The sequence below is a fragment of the Vanessa tameamea genome, chromosome 3 (genome assembly GCF_037043105.1).
Source record: "Vanessa tameamea isolate UH-Manoa-2023 chromosome 3, ilVanTame1 primary haplotype, whole genome shotgun sequence".
In the NCBI taxonomy this organism is placed as follows: domain Eukaryota; kingdom Metazoa; phylum Arthropoda; class Insecta; order Lepidoptera; family Nymphalidae; genus Vanessa; species Vanessa tameamea.
Window position 1 is genome coordinate 2,148,744 of NC_087311.1, and position 21,765 is coordinate 2,170,508.

At 30.4% G+C, this 21,765-nt stretch overlaps 1 protein-coding gene across 5 annotated transcripts in view; it reads right to left on the bottom strand.

The window, feature by feature from the left end:
- LOC113397142 (DNA-binding protein D-ETS-4) overlaps positions 1-20,448 on the bottom strand; it is a 35,736-nt gene extending 15,288 nt beyond the window's left edge. Inside the window, exon 1 of one of the 5 annotated variants that reach the window (XM_026635338.2) lies at positions 20,177-20,448. In XM_026635338.2, coding sequence (XP_026491123.1) covers positions 20,177-20,215 — 39 coding nt within the window. In that variant the 5' untranslated portion in view covers positions 20,216-20,448. Of the gene's footprint in view, positions 1-3,064; positions 3,329-8,207; positions 8,341-20,176 lie in introns of those variants that run through there. The other 4 variants (XM_026635337.2, XM_026635339.2, XM_026635340.2 and 1 more) reach the window with 4 other exon arrangements.
- Positions 20,449-21,765: the final 1,317 nt, after the last annotated feature.

Below are 21,765 nucleotides of genomic sequence, written 5' to 3' on the forward strand. Positions count from 1 at the left end.
GACGTTGCCAACACCTGTACGTCGAGCGGGAAGACGCCGGCCACCGACGGGCTTGGGAGCCAGAGGCCAACCGGCCTCGAACGGGGTCCACGCTTCCGGTGGTGGTGTGCAGCGCATGCGATGGACACAACCCATTAATGAAAATGTCATGCGCGCATACTATGGGGCTACAGAGGGGGAACTAACCTCACGGCGTACCGTGTTAGGATGCTCTCTCTGTTTCAGGCGCTTGAACCAGCTATCAACGTCTCGGCTCAACGACTGTCGGATCAGGTGCGGGTCATTCTGCGTAACAACAGGCTGAGTGACACCGTGCTTGATCGGATTCGCTTAGAAATGTGTAATAGCGGTGTCACTTCCGCCCCGTCACAGCCCGTGGTTGATGGACCACTTCCTGCAACACCACAGGGCCCAGATCATGATGATGAGGGCGAGGGTGACATGGCTATTACAACAAGTAAGTACTGTGATCAACTGAGGAGCGCATTGGGGGATGCGATTCGAGAATATCGTAACACTGCTCGCGGATTATTTTGAGATCAGTGAAGATCTCGAAGATACGCACTCAATTCTGTTTTGTGCGTCTGTTGCAGCATGTCGTGTAGCCGGTGTTGTGTTAATGAGACCAGAGTGCTTATTGGAAAACTATATTGTTTTAAGGAAGGGAATACGCGTCCACGTGTAATGCGTTGGGTGGGGCGGGCGTTCTTGGGGACTGGTATCAGTCCACAAGAATATCCGTCCCATGTCGTGGAGCGTATTGACTTACTAAAACAAAAAGTTTATGCATGGGCGAGCCGCATCCGTCGGTACAGGCGGCGAGTGGACCGACGAGGACCTAAGGAGCTACTCCTCATTGATATGACCATTAGCCAACAGGTTCGTCGTTTTCCAAAGAGTCTGTCGACATGCTGGATAGATTACAAGAAGGCCTATGATTCCGTGCCGCATACATGGATTTTGAGGGTGCTGGAGTTGTATAAATTAGATACAACTCTATGTAGTTTCTTGACATCATGTATGGGGCAATGGCGGACAGTCCTTCGCTATCCAGGATGCCGAATGATTCATGGTAATGACGAACCGATAAGGATTGAGCGGGGAATATTCCAGGGCGATAGTTTGAGTCCATTGTGGTTTTGTTTAGCCTTGAACCCTCTAAGTACTCTGTTAGAGAGTTCAAGGTTAGGCTATTGTTTGTGGATTATTTATGTATGTATATTATCATTTAAGTTAAATATAATTACAGGGAATCGAAATTGTGACTCAAGGGGGAAATGGTGCTAACATTCCCGTCACCATTCCACGCGGTCTTAAATGGTAATACATACAACGTTTATATCGAAGTACATAGAGGACATAGAAAAGTTCATATTCATTTTGGATAGATAATTGCTTAAGTAAATGCTACGAAAACATCGATGACACTTAAATTATAAGTTTAGGTATTCGTCTATCGAATATTACACGTCAGTCCGATTATATTAATAAAAAAACGATATATGTAGTTTTAACTCAAGTTGTTAGGCATGCGGAAGTATTAGACATAGCAACGTGTATGAAAAGAATTTTGGGTTTGCACAATCGGAATCTAGGCGGAATAAATTCTTGTGCATATAATTAAAAGGCGTTTAGATCACGTGTATCATGAGCGAGAATCACGAGTTCTCTTGGTGGTAGGGCTTTGTGAAAAGCAAGTCATGTAGCCTTTCATCTTCAAATCATTACTTATCAAATATAACATAAGCACTGGGGACATAACATCTTAGTTACCAAGCAGTGCATTGGCAATGGTTAATATATCTTTCGTCTGAAATGTCCTTGGCAATGTAAGAAAGCCAAGTAAAGACAACGGAAAATACATGTGTTTAATGTCACATGTGTATTCACCATCCCATATTCGTGCAGATTGGTGGGATAACAGCGAGAAACCTTCGCCCAAAAAGGAGTTTGGCTTAGCCCGGTTGTGGTACATTCACATACTGTTACTCAGTAAAAATGATCAACTTAATAACAATTTTCATGTTTCAATGATATTGATAAGCCTGACTCTATTTATGCATCATCGTCAAATTTCAAAGTTAAGTTTCCGAACTTCCGTTGAAATTCGACTGCGGCTCTGACGTAATGTATATTGTGCTTGATTTTAGAGCAGACCAGGCATGCGCGTGATCAGACAGATCTCAGCCTTCTGTAACGATTTCGACAAGACCTTGGGTTTTTCACGAATGAGCTGTATTTAGACATTGTCGAAATATGTAACACGTGTAAAGATTTAGAAGTCATTTTCGACGTATTATATATTGTCTTTTATTTATTTCACAAATCTTACATAACAGTTTTCGCAATTCGTCTATTGAAAGTCAAATATTAAATTTAATGTTATTATCAGAAAGGGTAGCGCTTGATACGAAGTCTTTGTGCTAAACTTTTGCATAATACAACAATAGCCACACTAGTCTCGTTACGAGATGTCTCAGACAGATTAACTTAAATTGCCCATTAGTTTTGGCAGAACAGCGCCGATTTACAACCTTTATAGAACATCGTTCAAGCAAATTAGAACTCTATGTTCGATATAATAAAATTTACAATCTTTTACATCATAGTATTCGTAGTGTTTCAGTCTTTACTCCGTTTTACGACACTCAAATAAAGTTTGCAAAGCATTTAGAACATGTTTCGATCACAATAAATATAAGATGTTAAAAAATACAAAAAACAAATTGCCGGGAATCCCGCTAAGTTTGAGAATAATAAATTATAAAAATAACGACATGGACACCTTTAAAGTTAACTTAAGTCTAACTTTGATTTAACTTTCAAACATTTTAACACTGAAAGACTAATAAATGAATTAACCTTTAAATATTTTAAATTATAAAATACAATTTATGACACGATTTATTATCACCAGAAGTATAAATCATAAAAAATAAATTGCCGAACATCAAACACCGGTTTGAATATCGATATATTTTGATTGAATCGATATATCATAGATTAACTTCTCGATGTTGTTGCTGGAAGAAAATATCTTATCAATCGTAATCTAGTAACTCACATTAGGGTTCGCTCTTCAACGAAGAAAACAGTTCAATATCACTGATATTATTAAACAAAAATCCCCACTCACTCGAAATGTCAGCCGTGTCAGTGTTGAGCCTCTGTTGTTGCGTCCATGTTGGATTTTGAGGATAGGCTACACCGGCGACTGACTCGGCTGTTACTTAAGTTGAGGTTACGTAGTTTTTTTGGCCCATGACCGCGTGTGTACGGCGAGTAGATCACACAGCCACTGAGCTCTGCGTCCGCGCACACTGCCTTTGAATCAATGAAGGCCTGCGTCACGCCGGGAAATACGCTTCTAAACTAATATCGAACTTTAATAGTGTAATCTGAACAATACTACACCGTATACGTCATTATTCGTTTAATTATCGATGACGTTCATTTAAATAGAAATAAAAATGTAATTTGTACTGAATCATTTCCATTCAAACTATTCAATGATACCAATATAATTTTCGTTCTTCCTCTTTCCAACGCCTGAACCATTATTGATTGTTTATTATAAATTTCGCATTATATGCCAATATCTAAATGGTAACGGGAAATAATTATTTATTTGCATTTATTATATTTCCTGTTTATAAACTAAACAAGTCTTCGTTTATTTGATTGACAGGAAAATTGTAAACATAACAAAATAATAAATAAATTAAATAATTATTAGCGTTCAATAAATAATAATCCTTTTCCATATTGTACCTATATGGAAAAGAAATTATGCGTGAAATTTTATTTTATATATATTTTTTAATTTCATTTTAATTTTAACGTTAATTGTATGTTTATATATATATATTTTTAAATTACTTGACTGTTTTCTTCAGTAGTAACTACTAATCAAACCAAAGCCTTATGTGGACTTGATCGACTCACAAATGTCATTTCAAAAGTACTCGAAAGAGCCTACTCAAATAACATATTATTTGTATTGAATCACCGTTTATTAAGCAAATGAAGTTATTTGCTATGGCAAATAAAATTTAAGCTTATGTGATCGTTCCTATATTATTTACTGACTTCAAAATTGATGGCGCGGTTTTTAATGTATTTTGTCACCTTAACATAAAGGTAGAAAGTATATAAGCAAATAAAGGTGGTACTGTTACCAACGTGTACGTTTTTAACAATTTTATACAGTTCTTAATACATTACAAAAATAGTTTTAAAATAACAATAGTGGCTTCAACCCAAAGCATTCTTAAAGGACAACTGTATTTATCTGTTTTCCGACTAGAGATAATTATCTTTAACAAACAGTTTATGTAAATATAAAACACAGTTTAATTGAATAATGTTATATCGATTGATAATAAAACGAGATTATTGAATAAAATTATGTATCTAGTCACGTGATAATACCATTTAAATTCCATTAATTACTTATAAATTCAAACTGGTTATTCCTAAACGCCTGTATTATATTATTAATAAAGCTGAGCAAGACTTGAAAATCCCACAAAGGATCCTAGAATCATAATACCTAAGAACCATTATACAATTTCTAAGTATCTATATTAATCTGAGTGTATATATACACTTCATAACATATTCATAATATAACTGGTGTAGAACCATATATATACTTTTATCAAAGTAAAAATATACTTTCTTCAAGCAAGGCTGTCTGCGTAAGTACCTAGTAATCATAATCTATTCTGCCGCCAAGCACAAGGGCCATAACATCTCAGTTCCCAGCTTTGGTGGCCATTTTTTCTTAAGGACGCTAATATTTATGGAAAGTGGTGGCCACTTACAATCATGTGGCAATTAGCCAGTTCAACCTATACTTAAAATAAATATACTAAAAAAATCAACTGATACAGAATGAATATTTAAACTATTTACTAGTTTTCTCTTCGAACACGTTGCATAATAATAACATAAAAAGCCGTATAAAAATAAACAAAAGCTTCATAATGTCAATCGGATAAGTATTTTTTAATTAAATAATTTTTAAATAAATCATGATATTTTGAAATTTTCAGATCTTTAGGAATAACTTAATTACTTTCATTAACGAAAGAGAAATTGTCTTTAATATATGTATTAATAATTTTAAATAAAGTAACAACTATTATAAATATTATAAATCACGAATATTAAATGAATAAAGATTTAGATGAAGTATAGAAAAGCTAGACATAACATACCTGTGTTTAGGATATGACGTCAGACGTTATAGTTTTCTACAAAATTAGGTACATTTTTCTCTATCATAATCTACATAGTAGATTATTTTCACTTTATATCAGCGTGGCGTTAGTAACCGTTTTTATAGTTTAAGTATATGATAACATGTTATAAAATCACTTAGGTCAATGCTATTAACCAAATAAGACAATGATGACATACTGCTATATCTGGCGTCTATGTGTATTCTACTAAATATAATCCATATTATATAAGTTAACAAATTAATAATCCGATTCGATTTATTCTTGCGTTAGATAAGCGTAATCATTGTTGTAAATTTCGCCGTTAAAAAAAGTAGGTGTTGATGATTTTTATAAATATGTTGAAGATGACCAATTGACAGAAAATTATTTCAAAAACAGAACTTTATCCATTTGACAGTTAAAGAAAAACCAACGTAAAAATATAAAAACCAATACACTGTTATTTGTCAAGAAACAATGACGCCACGAGCCTTCATTTCATTCATAGTCTAATTATAAAACTGCCCAACACATACAAACATCTAATTACACACACAACCTCAGCTTTCATGTGACGTGAAACACGTGGGAAAAACTTTAGTTCGTGATATAATTGTTTACGGACACGACAACATGCTAAAAGAACTCAAACCCAATTGTATACAACGTAAAATGAACTCTATTTCAACGATAAGCAAAGCAAAATTTGATTAACGCGTTTTATATAATATATCATGAATATCATCCGTTCATCTTCATTGATATTCCTAGAATTATATGTGTACGTAATGTTTAGCATCGAGTAAAATCATCTCTTTTTTTACAATGATAGGAAAAAGGGTATGTTTTTGCGCGTCACGTACTTGTAAAATTTCAACACACATAAAAAAGACATCGACGAGCTTGCAAAAAGGCAAAAAGTGAAACACAAAAATAATAATTGTTGTAGATATAAATTTAATTCTTTAATAAATTTTATGTTTACTCATGAAATGACATTCTAAAATAATACAATTAATTCCAATGGAAAACGATGGTGGAATTATCTCCAAGCTTTTCTTTGCAGGACAAAATATCTTACACGGCAAAGCGATCTTGTATCACTTGATGTGATATCCTGCCTTTGTTTAAATAGATTATATGGATGTATTTATGAAATAAATTATTTTAAAATATATCGAAAAAAAATGATAAGTTATTGTACACTTGAGGTCAATTGAGGTTAAAGATATTATTTCAACAAACTGACAATGTAAGTAAAACAAATTATAAAATTATATCATTTGTAAAACAATACCGAACCTTATAATAATAATGTTTCAACGACCTTGAGCCAATGCAATATATAAAATCCAGAAATTTCCATTTAATACGTTAATATATAAGTTTGCCACAAGGGTATTATATAGGGTAGTTTATTACATTACGAGTTCACGGTACATTTTCAGTAAATATTTTGAAAATCGAGTGTTTTTCCGAAACTGTCACGTCATACAAAACTTTAGTTACTTATTATTTGTTTTTATCTTGCCGTAATTATAACCGTATTTGTTAAGATATATAATATTAAATAAAAACAATATTAAAGGCTACATTAATAAAATCAAGAACAAAAATATACTTTCTTCAAGTAGACTTGACCGTGTAGGAACCTAGCCATCATATTAAAAATATTATAGAATTTAATTTAATTTCGTTCGTTAGAGATAATCTACCTAAACTTGTCTTTGAAAATGACTTAATTTCTTAACAATAAAATTAAATTATAATTAACTATTTAATTTAATAGTTCACAGTAATATATTCATAGATATCGACGATTTATTTCATAACAACATAAACAACATTCAAAAACCCCTCACGCACATTCCATCACACGCAAAGATACTTATTATTGGATATTAAATTATCATTCAATGTTCCTATTCAACGAAGGGTCGAGAAAGGTTTGCTGAATCAAAAAGCAGCGCAGACGCACGTTTACAGAATCGCCAATAGATAAACATAATGCGTTATGTAATCGGAAATGCCATCTGACTAACGTGTGTTATTCTATTGGTCTCGTTGGTCTGATAGCTAGGTTTAATACAGCTTCAGAACTCGAGGTGCTGGATTCAAAAATTCAACAACAGTATTATTAATTTATTGATTCGAATACTATGCTTGTTAGGATTATGAGGCCCTAACTTTTTATAAGTACAGCGGATAAGGTCATAAGCTATTTTTAGTACTACACCTATTTATATAAGCAAAACAACGACACGCCCACTTTGCATTATAATGATACAACTACAAAAAAATAACATACAAAGCCTTTGAGATATTCATATTGTATTAAATAACTTTGCTATAATAATTAACATACAAGCTTTTATATTATAAAACAAGTTCACAGACTGAGCAATAGATTACCTGATGGTATGGTTAACATCGTTTATAGACATTGGCACCGTTATAATTGTTAAACATCTTACTTATGAAACATCCACATTAATACACCAAATAATTGAACGTGGCACGCCAATAAAATGTGATGTGATGGCAATATACCTTTAATTTTGTGTGTAGTAGGCCGACAAATTTTAACTAAAACTAACAAGCCATAAATACATAGCACGTGCATTCATATTTAAAATAAATTAATATTTAAAATTAATAACATTATTGCCGATTCTGTTGTACGCAATTTTTAAATGTAAGTATTAAGTATATTCGTATTCATTTCTCATTTACGGAGTTAAGAAAATCAAAATATTTTTTTATTCAAGTTCTCATAAAAGCACTTTTGAATCATGTTACAGTATTGATTTAAATGTAAAGCTACCACCAGTTTCAAAAGTAGATTCTACCGAGCAGAACCAGAAAATGGTATCTAGTCTTAATCCCGTCCAATTGATTTATATTTGATACATTGTACAACAGAAACTGCATAAATATTTATTTGCTTATTGTAAATGATTAAAAATTAAATAAAAATACCTGATGAAAATCTTTTGTACATATTTTGTATCTCCAGAATAGCATCATAACTCATTGGTAGAGAAATTAAACAATTTTAAAATCGACATAAATTAAATCTAATTATATTATATTAACAACACATTCGACGACATGCAACTAAAAATGTCGGATGGCACTTAGATTTTTTTTTTTTGTATTCACTATCAGAATTTATTCTAGAGTTTATCTGAGAGTTATCTCGGGAACAAAGTGCAGAGTTACTCGATAAGATAGCTTGACACCGCGCGTCACAGAAGACAATGTTATTAGTTTGACGTCAGCTAATCGTCGCGGATTAATATTTTTCGTATTGTATTTTCAAAAAAATATGTAACATAACATTAACCCTTTAGTAAAATCACTATATCTGTGTTTATGTTTAGCATAGTTGGTTTAATGGATAGATTATGAGAATATCCTCCTATCTAATAACCCGAGTACCTGGGTTCAATCTCGTGTTATGACAATAAAAAGTTTTTGAATTTTACTTTCAAGAACTTCTTAGTGGGAAGCCCTATGTTTGGTAGCCGGCAGTGCAGAATATAAATTGCACTCGTATCTTGGCAAATTTAGTTTAGGTTTCCTTGAGAATGGTCTTCGGGGCTGGAATTGGTCTGCGGGACACCATCATATATTAATTTTTATTTTTTTTTAATGTTTGTTTTATCTTGAAATTTAGTAAATACTCCTTAGGATGTTCTTTTTTTAAATACTATTAAGTTGTTTTCTTTTATTTTTGTAACACTTACTCCAAAGCCGTTTATTTACTCGATTTCAGTGTTTTTGTAAAACTGAAATTATTTTAAACCTACTCATGAACATGTTTGGGTCGCACTAGAAGTTTTTGTTTTTGAGATATATATATTTATATTTATTTAGCTTTTTTCATTTAGTATACGGCACATGGCTAAACAGAGTATATCAGCGATTATTTATGAACAAGCGTGAATTATTAATTTCTATGTTGTAATTATGTGAATACAATAAATATTAATATAATACAAATTTAAATAAAGAAACATTTTTAATTATACCTTAGTGCGAAGATACTTTTTAGAATGCTTTTAATTTAAACACAAATATAAAAGTTAAAACAGACAACAAGCTAGGAATTAACATTTAAATATGCTGCATAATTTATTTAAATTATGATAAAATCTAATAAAGGTAGGTATACATATATAAATACAAATAAACAAATACAGATATATATGTAATATGTAATGATTTATATAAAAAAACCTGATTCCTATATCGAATAATAGTATTATCTCATTTAACCAATTAAGAAACAATCTAAAGTTCTAATAAATTAAATTAACAAGTTTTTTTATCAAAAAATACAGATAAAAAATAACAATACGCTGACACGTGCCGTGTATAATTTCCAACGTTGCCTGTTTGTCTGTCATTGTAATAAAAAAATTATTACTATTGTATAGTTGTAATGACAATGCATATGACTTTAAAAATGTAAACCTCTTTCAAATATATATATCTAATATAATTATTAATTTCGTATTATTTCAAATATTCACAGCTTTGTTAATCTATAAAAAAAGGTAATCATATTTTATATTTGTATTAAGAGGCTTAAATAATCTTATTTGTTGTAAGATAAATGCGTAATCGTATTCAAACTTAGCTTAATCGGTCATTTGTTGGCACAAAGCTCAGTCCTCCGTCTGTAAGATCAAACAAAACAGGTCTTCAAGGCCCCTGGTTTTCCCGCTCACGGTGAAACAAGATGGCGTCTTATGTACGAGCATATAACGCCTTAACGAAAACCCATTGAATTTTAAATTCTATTTCTTTAGAGTTGGGCCTTTATTCGTTTGTATCGATATTACACTGCACGTATGCTATGAAAATTAAGTTTTTAAATATACATTTTATTTTAGTCATTATTTCTGTTTCATAAAGGTGTTTTTTCTATGTGTTTTTGGTGGTTTATTCGACTTAGCAACAGACTTTTATGAAAAGAATTATTTTTAAAATATTTTATGGCTTGTTTCAAATTAGGTATAGTCGATCATGGCGCCAAATTTATTTGTAATTATTTTTTAATGTTTTAATGAAGCAGAAATATTGGTATTTTAAATCAAGTTTTAGAATTCTTAACCTTTTCGATATCAATAATTAAGACTGAGATATTTATAGTTGTATGAGGATTTTTCTTTTAATTAATCTCTAATTTGATTGATGATGTAAAATAAATCTGAACGTTTCAACGTATCATCATCATCCTCCTGTCCTTATCCCTATTATACTTTGGGTCAGGGTCATCTTCTACCATACTTCTCTGTCGGACGTCATCTCACAAGTAACAATCTTTCTATCCATATCGTCTTTCAAACAATACATCGATCGTTTCTTTGGTCGTCCCCTACCTCTATATCCATCCACATCCATTCTCAAAACCTTTCTCACAACATGGTCCTCATTCCTCCGCATAACATGCCCATACCAAGCCCGTTTCCAGATAACTATTATATTTATACTATATCTTTTATTTTATTATTTAAATTAAATTAAAAATTATTTAATGACAATTATAAAAATATTTTACAGTAGGTACCAGTTACCATTCAGGTATATATATATATATAAACAAATCAAAGCATTTACCTTAACTAAATATTAATGAAAATTAATATATAAATATAGGAAATCATATAAGACAAAGGAACAGCAGACACTATTTGATATAGTTTAGTGCAGTTTCACAAGGTCGTTATACATACCTACCACGAATTAATATGACGCAAGTTCCTTTCACTCGTTCGATCAGTAACGCAACAATGTATACTAGAGAGTATGTACATGAGAACAATGATCATTTATTATAGTATTATTTTCGTATACGATATCCAGTGGAAAACTATAACCATCTCTTCCTTGCGTAGAGTTTTCTCGTAAAACTCAATTTAAACAATATGGTCTCTTTCGTACTAAATAAGCGTATTTTATTTTAATCTCAGAGTCTGGTTATAACCTAGAGTCTTATAGGATACTATCTCGAATTTGAACGACACAAACCGAAATATAAACAAATGTTCATGATAATTAATATTAATAATTGAGTGAATTTTATTTTATAAATAAACAAAAAATAATAGTATCTATAATATTTTAGAAATCAACTTAATATACAAATACATAATGTTATAATTGTTTAAAACAACAATAGCTGCAGCGGCTAATCACAATTATCTAAACAGGAGATAATTACGACATTGTGCGCACGATGCGTACGATGCGTCCGCGTGAACTCTATTTCTTCATCCATAGATGCTGAATAGATAAATTCATAAAGTAGATCATATGTATTTCATATGCACATGTAGTATCTTTTTATAATCTGTAAACGATATTGAATTAAAACTAGTGGAAATAATGAAGTCTAACAAAGAGTTCTATTGAAATAGTACCAATAAATCAATACATGAGATCTGTTACACGACCGGCTTCAGATGCTTTGGAAGGCACTAAAAAATTCTCGACTGAAAAACCCAATAATATAAAAAGAAAATTATGTTATCTACGAATGTCGGCGAATGTCTAATGAGGTAAAATTCCGCTATTATTATTTTTAGCGTTCACACGTCAATTGCTTTTAATGAAAAATTTTTTCGCCTCGGAATGAAAATGTTATCGATTATTTAACAATATCAAAAAATATAATGAACGAATGGTATATAGAAAAAAAGAATATGATTGCTAATGTAATATTAAATGTTAGGTGCACATGTTTTCGTTGTAATATCAAGTCGTACAAGAAAACATTAAAGCCATATAAATTTAAAACGGCACGCGAAGACTGGATGGATCGTATATCATGAAATTTGTGTTTGTTTTTTTTTTTATAAACGGTATCGCTGCAGTCTTGCACCCATTGCTGTTTTGAAAATTAATTTTGTCGAGGTATTTTGTTCTGCTACTTAATTTTATTTTGAGACAAGTATTTTTCCTCACGATATTCAACATAAATAAAGTATTTTAAAATTCAATGGTTACGTAAAAAAAATGTAAATCAAAGTCAAACAAGTTAATATTTCTGATATAGTCTTAAATTAAACTAATATCGTTTTGACCTCAAAAATCAAAGTTCCGAACGTAATAAAAACAAACGTGATCTTTTAATAAAATTACGCATTTTGCTATGTGTTGGAGTTGACTTGACTAAATGTGTTCATTTTATTCATTTCTGATTTACCTGTTAGGGCTTCGTATATTCGCAATATTGTGAATCATAGTCCGAGATGGAAATTCTAAAAGCCTTGCAAACTTGAAGAAGGCCGTTAGGAAATTTAAAACTTTTTTTTAAACAATGATGCAATTATATAAAAAAGTTACATTAATAATGTTTTAACAATGCACTTAATAATATTATTCCAAAAATAAAATTATCGCATTTTTATCGAGGATTAAATATTGATAGATTTTTCAAGTCTTGATTATTGATCTAAATTATGATATACATAATGATATTAAAAGACGTATCACAAATGAGTTCATCCGATAACATTTGAAAACTTTTTCTTATATTTTTATATGCAAGGAAAAAAATGTATGAATTTTCATATTTCGAACACCTTTTTTTGTTACCATTAACTAGTAACTTTATTTATGTGAATTATTTCGTAAAAAGGCGCAACTTTTTTGAATAATGTGATTTATTTTTTTGCATTTTAGAAATTATAATCGTATTCCAGAAGATAAAAAGTTGAGAAAAAAAAATAAAGGTATTTGTATTTTTTTATCGCTTATATATGTTGTTTAATACTTTTACTCCTGTATATAAAAACTCTCGAAATTTCTGACATTGTTCGGCTTATGAGTCATGCCGCATCCATATTCTTACATTAACTTAGACTCAGATCACGTAACTTAAACCAGAAGCGGTGTCCTCGACCCGAATAGAGACAAGTGAAAATCGGCTCGCGAACAATCGCCAAAATCTCTCTGACCGCTCACTGTTATGAAATATACGACACGTCTCATTGAATGATATTTTTTTAAACGTCTCCTTGGGTAAAACTTTTGTCACTGTATACGAATTTGTTTTGTCTATGAACTATTTGTTAGATAATATTTCTTAACAAATAACTTATGATTAATTCATTAATAAACAACATTGTACAACATATTAATGCCTAATTGCTCGTGATAATATACTAATTAAATATTAATTATAATAAAAACAGTGTTTAAACGTGAATTTAATCTTTATAATTAAGTTTAATTAGTGAAATTGGTGATCTATCGAGTTTCTTGTCGTCTTTTCTCGACATTTTACATTATGTACCGATTGAGGCTTATGTTTATTTATTTTGTAATATGACTTTCAAAAGTGTCTGACAGTCAATTTTGTACTAAATTTCTAGTAACTCTATAAGAGTAATACAAATAATAAAATCCATACAACACTAATTGCTTCAACACGAATGAGTGGTTCGTGTAATGTTCACTAGCATGAGAAAAGCATTTGAACTAGAACTCGGACACAGTTTTATAATCGCGGGAAAATATTTGAAACATTTTCATGCTCATTTTAAAATAGCGCACTGTCTGCGATTTGTAATTAATAAGCGTCTAAATAGAACAAATATAAAATGTATTCGTAGTGAAGTCTACTCCATTACTTTACTCCAATGCGGGTTTGAATATAAAATATTTGTTAGTTTTTATATGAAACATGCTTTCCCTCAAAAACAAACAAACGCTTCCAAATTTGAACTGAGCACAATCAGGTAAGATTCAAGTATTAAAACTATTGAGCCACCTGACAATTATGATGATGAACCGCTTTTATTATATTCTATACAACAATTTATATATTAACATCAAATTAGTTCTATCATTCTTAAAATATTCGTCCTAATAAAATTGACGACGAAAACGCTCTGAGGTCATTCTAAATAGTTTTACACTGAGTCTGAACTTTACACCCAATGACTAACATACGTTTAGATTCATTTGCATGTGTGTACTACAATCTAAGAGAAATTGTATAATTTAATTGCTATACGTTGCAATGTAATTTAAATTGTAGTTTATAAATGACATGCAATAAGATATTTTCATAGTATGAAATTATGAACTGTCTTTATAGTTAGTGTCTTTGTTTTTTGCTGTATAATATATAAGATAATAAAAAAAAACTCAAACTCAAACTCAATTTCCTTTATTCGATATAGAAGCATTACACTTACTTATTGATAGTCAAATTAAACACTAGCAACGGTTCGGAAAAGGAAACACCCCGACCTGAGAAGACCCGGCGAAAGAAACTCAGCGGGTCTTTTTATTTGTCAAACTAATTAAATACATATATTACACCCTACGCTCCATTCTCTTTACAAATAGTTTACTATTCGTAAATATTGAAAATAAATTGAATATTATAAGCCGATCTTAAAAGCTTTTATATTCTTTATTTCTATTAACTTGCAACGAAATAAATTATAATACTATAAACGACTTAAAGAGCCTCACATTGATTTAATCAACTATTAACGTATGACAAAGTAATATTAACAGGGTATTAATTTACATCTACAAGGCATTAAACAACAATAAAAATTAACCTATAAAAATTTATCACCTAGACATCTGCGAAATTTTGCAAAAAACTTAAAGTAGTAATCAAAGCCGTGTAGAAAAATGAACTTTAACACAACATGATAGAGTTGATATTCGTTTTGTTTGCTAGTAACTGGTTTGGGTAAACAACAAAGATATGGCCTTCAGTGCATGCTTCCGAGTTCTTAAGCTAAACGATCTGCCTACAAACTTAAGACTTGGAACGATACGGTAGCTTAAAAAAAAGATATCGGTTTTACTCGATACTTCGTATAAGGTGATTTAAAAGACCGAGACAAATGTGTCTTGGTCTTAAGTGTGTACTGCGTTGTTATTTTATTACTAGCATGCTTTTTATATCACGATAATTGGGATTTAATTCGTCACGTTGGACGTTGACTTTTAAATTTAATTTTTATATAATGTTGAGCATGAACTTTGAAAATTTTTCAAGGTCTGTTAATACTTAATGTGTTTTTAAAATCAGATTACTAAAGGCTTGATTTGTCTTCGTGTGTTATTTAATCATCGCTATACTTATAAATTACTATAACTAAGTGAGAAAAATATCGTTTTATGACGAAATAGTAACTAAACAGTAGGATAACTATATCCATAGATGAGTCTGCACGAAGCTGTCGAATGTCTTCAGATATTAAATTACTAAACACAATTGTAAAAAATTGAATAAGTTGAAACATTAGCAGGTTTGGATTACAGTGCGTTTTTTATTAATAAGTTCTTAATATACAGACACAAGAGATCAAATTAATTGATTGCGAGCAGTATGATTGATACAAATGTCGGAAGTTGTAATGAACGACGTACATAAATAGGGACCCTGAGATAAAGAATCAACATGAATTACAATTGTAAATAAAACGTAGTAACAAAACAATTGTTCTTTAACCGTTTTAACGAGTAGGCCCAAACAAATAGGACCCCTGGTGGTAAGTTACCTTCGCTTATTTACTTTACTTGGTGTTAAGGCAAGCCCGTTTGGGTAGATAAATACTCTTGTGTTCTAGTCTGTGACTGTAATTTGTTTATATTTTTATTATATATTATGTTTATATTTATATGTGGAAGTCATAGCAACTAAAGGAATTAATTTTAACAATTAAATTGGATTTAAACTAGTCGTCAATCGTAAATTTCTAACCTTTTGCGTGACTTTAATGTTTTATTTTTAGTACTCTCTCCTCATTAGTCATTTTAGAATTATTATTAAACATATTAAACACCTTATTTATTTCAAAGAATTTCTTGAAATAGATAAAGCTTAAATATATTAATATTTTATTCATCTCGAACTTACTTTTTACGATTAAAACGGCGTTACAAATATGATGAGATGCGCTAAATTTCAATCATTGGTCGTTATTTTGTACAATTTATTTTTATATTTAAATTGGCTACTTATCTGTAGAGGATAAATATAATACTGTGACGGTGTTTTGATGGAGTTCAATCGTTTTGAACGATGTTTATAAAAATTTTGAAACAAGAGATAATTTTATAACACTAATATGAGTCAAAACTATATAAACTAAATAATTAAGATAATATGCCTTTTATTTTTATTTCTAATAGTTAGCCTCCGTGGCAAAGACAATGTCCTGATTAACTAAACCTCTTATATGAGATTAAATTATATACTATGTTTAAGTTAAAATTCTTTTTGAAACAAAATGTATGCTGGGTAAGGTTGGTGCAATAAATACGTGTTTAAACAGTGGCACGCGTGTTAACGCTTTCACGAGTAATGGCGACTTGCAAACGTATATTAATGTGCCTTACTTTAATTGAGAGAAACAGAATAATCTATACATCATTATAATAAATCAAAAACAAGGCCATGCCTCTACTTAAACAATTTTATCGAGACTAAATACTATTCTTCCTTCTTCTGAATAGTCGTACTAATTCCTTTGTATACCATTTTTGACAGGACTGAACGAATTTCTATCTCTTTCTCTTGTGTGGAGTTGAAAAGGATAGCAAATCTCAGGATTAAAATTGTTTAAAATTCTTAATCAGTATTACGTATTCTTACGATTTTTATTTAAAAAAATTATCTTTAAGGTGAAAACTTTAAGAAAACCGACTCTAACGATAAAGCTGCAACCATTGACTTAGGTTGCGTATATTGGAATATAATAAAAAAATAAAATAAGTTATCCCGACTTTAAATGTAATTAGTAAAAACTACAATCATGTAGATATTATCTACATTTACACTGGTTTTCATTAAAAACTTGCTACCATAACGTGTCATAGTGTATTAATAAAAGTGATTGGTTTCTTTGTAAATATTACAGTATTTTATTAAATAATCAAAGGATTAAAAGTCAGTAATATAATCTTTAAAGAATTTTCTTATGAGATAGTAGATTTTATTTACAACTGTTTTTTTATAACTGTCATCTATCAAGACGGTAAAGTAATTTTCCTTAACACTTCTCGTTAAATTTATATTTGACAAGAAAAGCCTTATAAATGCTTTATAAAGTTTTATTACCGATACTGATTAGCAAGTGCTAGTCGGTCTCGTGGACTAATTTTCTTACAATAAATATGTCTTTAGAAATTTTGTACAATTAAAATTGTATTTTACAATATAAAAATTTTATCTACCATGTCGGAAAGGAACCGAGAGTCTGTTAAATATTTTATTTATTAAGAAAACTTAGTACAGAAATAAAAATTACAATTTAAAAAAATAAAAATTGAGATTATTGGTTTGGTCACGAGGTTTTAAAAAGTATAGCCATAGAATTGTAATTATATGTCAAACCAAACATAAAAAATGTTTTTTACACCTGAAAATATTTGCAGGTGTAAAAACTTAACCTAATTAGTATATACTAATTAGATATTGTTTTCGAGCAACGTATGTAGCAAAAAGGGTGATGAGAATAATATATTTTATAGATTTTATTTAATAAGTAGACACTAAAGTCAGCTCAAATGTTTTTGTTATATAAGTACGCATCGCAATTATCGGTATACTTCTATGGGATTTTTTAAATCTAAGCCTTAAATTTTAAGCAAAGTATTAATTGATAACTATGCTAACTAAGAAAATAATTATTGTTTAAAACTAAAATATTATATATAAACGCCATCCAAATAAAACATTTCTTATAAAATAATTAGTAATTTTTTTATATCATTCATGCTTAAAATAAATTTTGAATTAAGCCATTAAAAAGATAAATGTTTACATTCCATACATATTATATCAAGACCGATTTCGGCCATGGCGAATAATATCAAGGGAGCCTAGTAAACTACACAGGACATGATACTACATAATATATTTATATGTATATATATACTCTATTCTATAATTTTCATAATCCGACGGGACGGAATATCTATCACGGCCGGAACGAGTTCAGGGCATAACCATCGGCTCTACGTGCTTTCCAAGGCACGGGACACACACGAGATAAAGTCCATAAAGATAGATAGAAATAAAATAACATTATTTTTATTATTATTTCAATGTTTTTTTTTATAATCTCTATGTATTTATTTTTTGGTAAAGCCGAAATAGTCTAGTGGTTAGCATACGTACATCGTTACCGATGATTGCGGGTTCAATCATAGGCAAGCACCACTGAATTGTCACGTGCTTATTGCAATTTTTATTTATAATTCATCTCGTGCTCGGCGGTGAAGGAAAACATCGTGAGGAAACCTGCATGTGTCTAATTTCAACGAAATTATACCACATGTGAATCCACCAACCCGCATTGGAGCAGCTTGGTGGAATATGTTCCTAACCTTCTCCTCAAAAAAGAATGGACGCCTTAGCCCAGCAGTGGGAAATTTAAAGGCTGTCCATGTTGTTGTTGATGTATTTTTTATATTACAAAGTTGGAGAATTTGTAGAGGTGAAAACGCTAATATCAATAATTCCAGTCTATATATTGTTGTTTACGTTAGCTAGCCCAATTAATTCAGATGTTTATATGCTGTTTAACATCACGCCATGACTTTAACATACAAAGTCTATCCATTATAATCAATCAATTATTAAACACCATGTATAATCCAAATTTAACCTGAATACTGTATGACAACTAGTATTATTATTAAACTAATTCATTATCATTAATTTGACAACATTTATATGCAAAAAAAATATTATTAAAGTATGCGAAAATACTTTGAGAACTTGTATTTATTATATTACAATATGTCAAAACGAATTTATCATATTTTAACCATGGAAAAGTTTATTCGCAAATTCTTTATGATATAAATAGAAACTAACATTTCTGATGTTTTTTTTTTCGTTTTTGATTGAGCAATGACTGTGATCTCTTAAATAATAATCATATATTTGTGCGAGTATGTATGATTACATCAGAGAAATATTTCGCTATTTTTTTTAACTATTAATACCTTTTTAAATTAGATACTGCTCGGAAACAAACAAAGGTCTGATTTATGTAATAGAGTGTTGAGCAATTAATTCGAGCAAAACCGTATTCTAAATTTAAAATTCCTCACGATGTTTCGCAGGAACATTACAAAATATTTTAGCACAGATTAAAAATACATTAAGTTGTCGTTAAAACTTCAAAGTTATTATTCCTATCACATTTTCATGGAACATACACAATAAATACCAATGTATCTTCCAATATATTTGCCTCTCGTTTGCACTCTCGGTCTATACCAATGGATCTATCTCTTTCATAAATCATATTATTTGATAAGTTATCTTTTTGTTTGTTTCAATGAATTCGCTTCGACGATAATAATTAACTTACATCATCTCTTTTACGGTCTTTGTTATATGTTTTAATTATTATTGGTATTACAAAATATATATACATCCAATTTAAATATATAATAAATACTATCTCTACTTATGCAAATAAACAATTCCAATTAGTATCAAAGTTATCTTCGAAAGAAATGCTGGAGCTATCATGAAATATAACAATTATTAAAAATACGAAGTATTAATATACTGTTCCTCAGGGATTATTTCACGATTGAATTACATAGAGCAGAGATCTATTCGTGACAATTCGCACGCCGGTGTCAAAATACACATGTATTTACATCTAATAAAGCGATTACTAACAATGTCACAGCGACGGAGATGCACAATGAATATTTACAAACCAAAAGCTCTTTAAACGGTCCATGTGTTTGTATTATGAAAAACCATTCACGTTTTATGCAAATACGAGCGAGCGAGCGAAAACTAGAAAGTTTACTCCGACATGCGCGTACACTCACACAACCAAAGTAAACGTAAGAAAACATTTTTATATATATTATTTATAATTAAATTAATGATTTTAAATTATAAAATTTAATTCGAATAGAAAACTCACCGTCTCTGTCTCCTCGTTAAGATTATTCTCCCACAACATTTTCAACTCGAACAGTTCGCTCACTTCAATGATAAATGTTCAACAAAGTTAAGATTAATTAGTAATAAACGATTAGTCCATTTCCGCGCGCTCTATTTGCGAGAAAAATTGCATCCCGTTTATTTATTTAATGGGAAAATTCCCGGTGTGATGTACGCGACTGCTGCCGTGGCGATATCGGCGTTGTGTGCGCGTGCGCCGGTCGACGAGCGTTAACGAGAGGCAGCGATGATGCACGAAGTCACCCGACCGAACCGACCTACATTGTTCTACTTCGAAACGTTCCAAGTGGTCGAGCGTCGATTTTTTCTTCATTTTCCGATGAAATGCTGCCTATCTGTATAACTAGACAGTATAAAAACCGACTCGTTTTCCTATATATCTTTTTGTCTCGTTCACGAAGCGCTGAATAAATTTTCACTTTTATATTACACATATGAGTTTTCACACACACTTATACACAAGATCACAAATTTAGAAATCATTCCTGGCACATGATATATATTAATCTACCTATAATATCATGTGGTTACTTAGCGTTATAAAAATGTTTTAATTGGATAATTCTTTTTCTTTAAGTAAAGTAATACCCTGATAATACTAGACACAGATGAGATGGTAAGTAAGAAATATTCACAGCGAGACGTTGAGTTAACATGGATATAATTATAATTAAGGTTTCTATATACAAATATATATGTTTTTTAATTGTTTTTTTTTTTTTTTGTCCCTTAGCCTATTTATTGTACTATTATCACAATTTTCTTATACATACTCAAACTCATCTACTATCAAGTAAATAAAACATTTGCGTTATCTGTATTATTATTTTTTTTCTAATAGACTATTTTATTTTCAACTAGATCCAAAGTATGACAACAGAAAAAATATCAATCTGTTCGAAGGTCTTGTCGAGTATCTGAAAAAGAAGAAATTTTCTTCCCAGTTTTTATAATTTATATTAAAAAAAATTGAAATTAAATCTTAAAAGTTTCCATAGTGAATTTAAATAATAATCGTCAAAATTAGGAAAGGAAACCAGTTCATTGAAATATTCAAGTCTGATTATGAGACGTTCTGATAAATGTCAGTGATAATGGTAGCAAAAATAAAATTACAAAAAGAGTATGTTAAAACACGACAGCTTTTTAAAGTTAGTCTTTAATTTTTAAGTTGAGTATTTAAAAATTGACACGTTTCTTTAATTCACAATTAATGGCCGCTTTACATGAACACGTATTATTTAGTTATTAATAAAATTGTGGATAATATGATAATAGCTACAGAGACTCACACCAAATTCTTCTTGGTAAGTATATCCTATACCAGCGGTAGTTTGACATCAAATTTAATTTTATAGTGTCGATTCAAAGTCATTGTGTAACGAATGTACTTGAATTAATATAAGAGTAGAAAATAAAAAAAAATAATCAGTATATTGAGCCGAAATGGCCCAGTGGTTAGAACGCTTGCATCTTAACCGATGATTTCGGGTTCAAACCAAGGCAGGCACCACTGAATTTTCATGTGCTTAATTTGTGTTTATAATT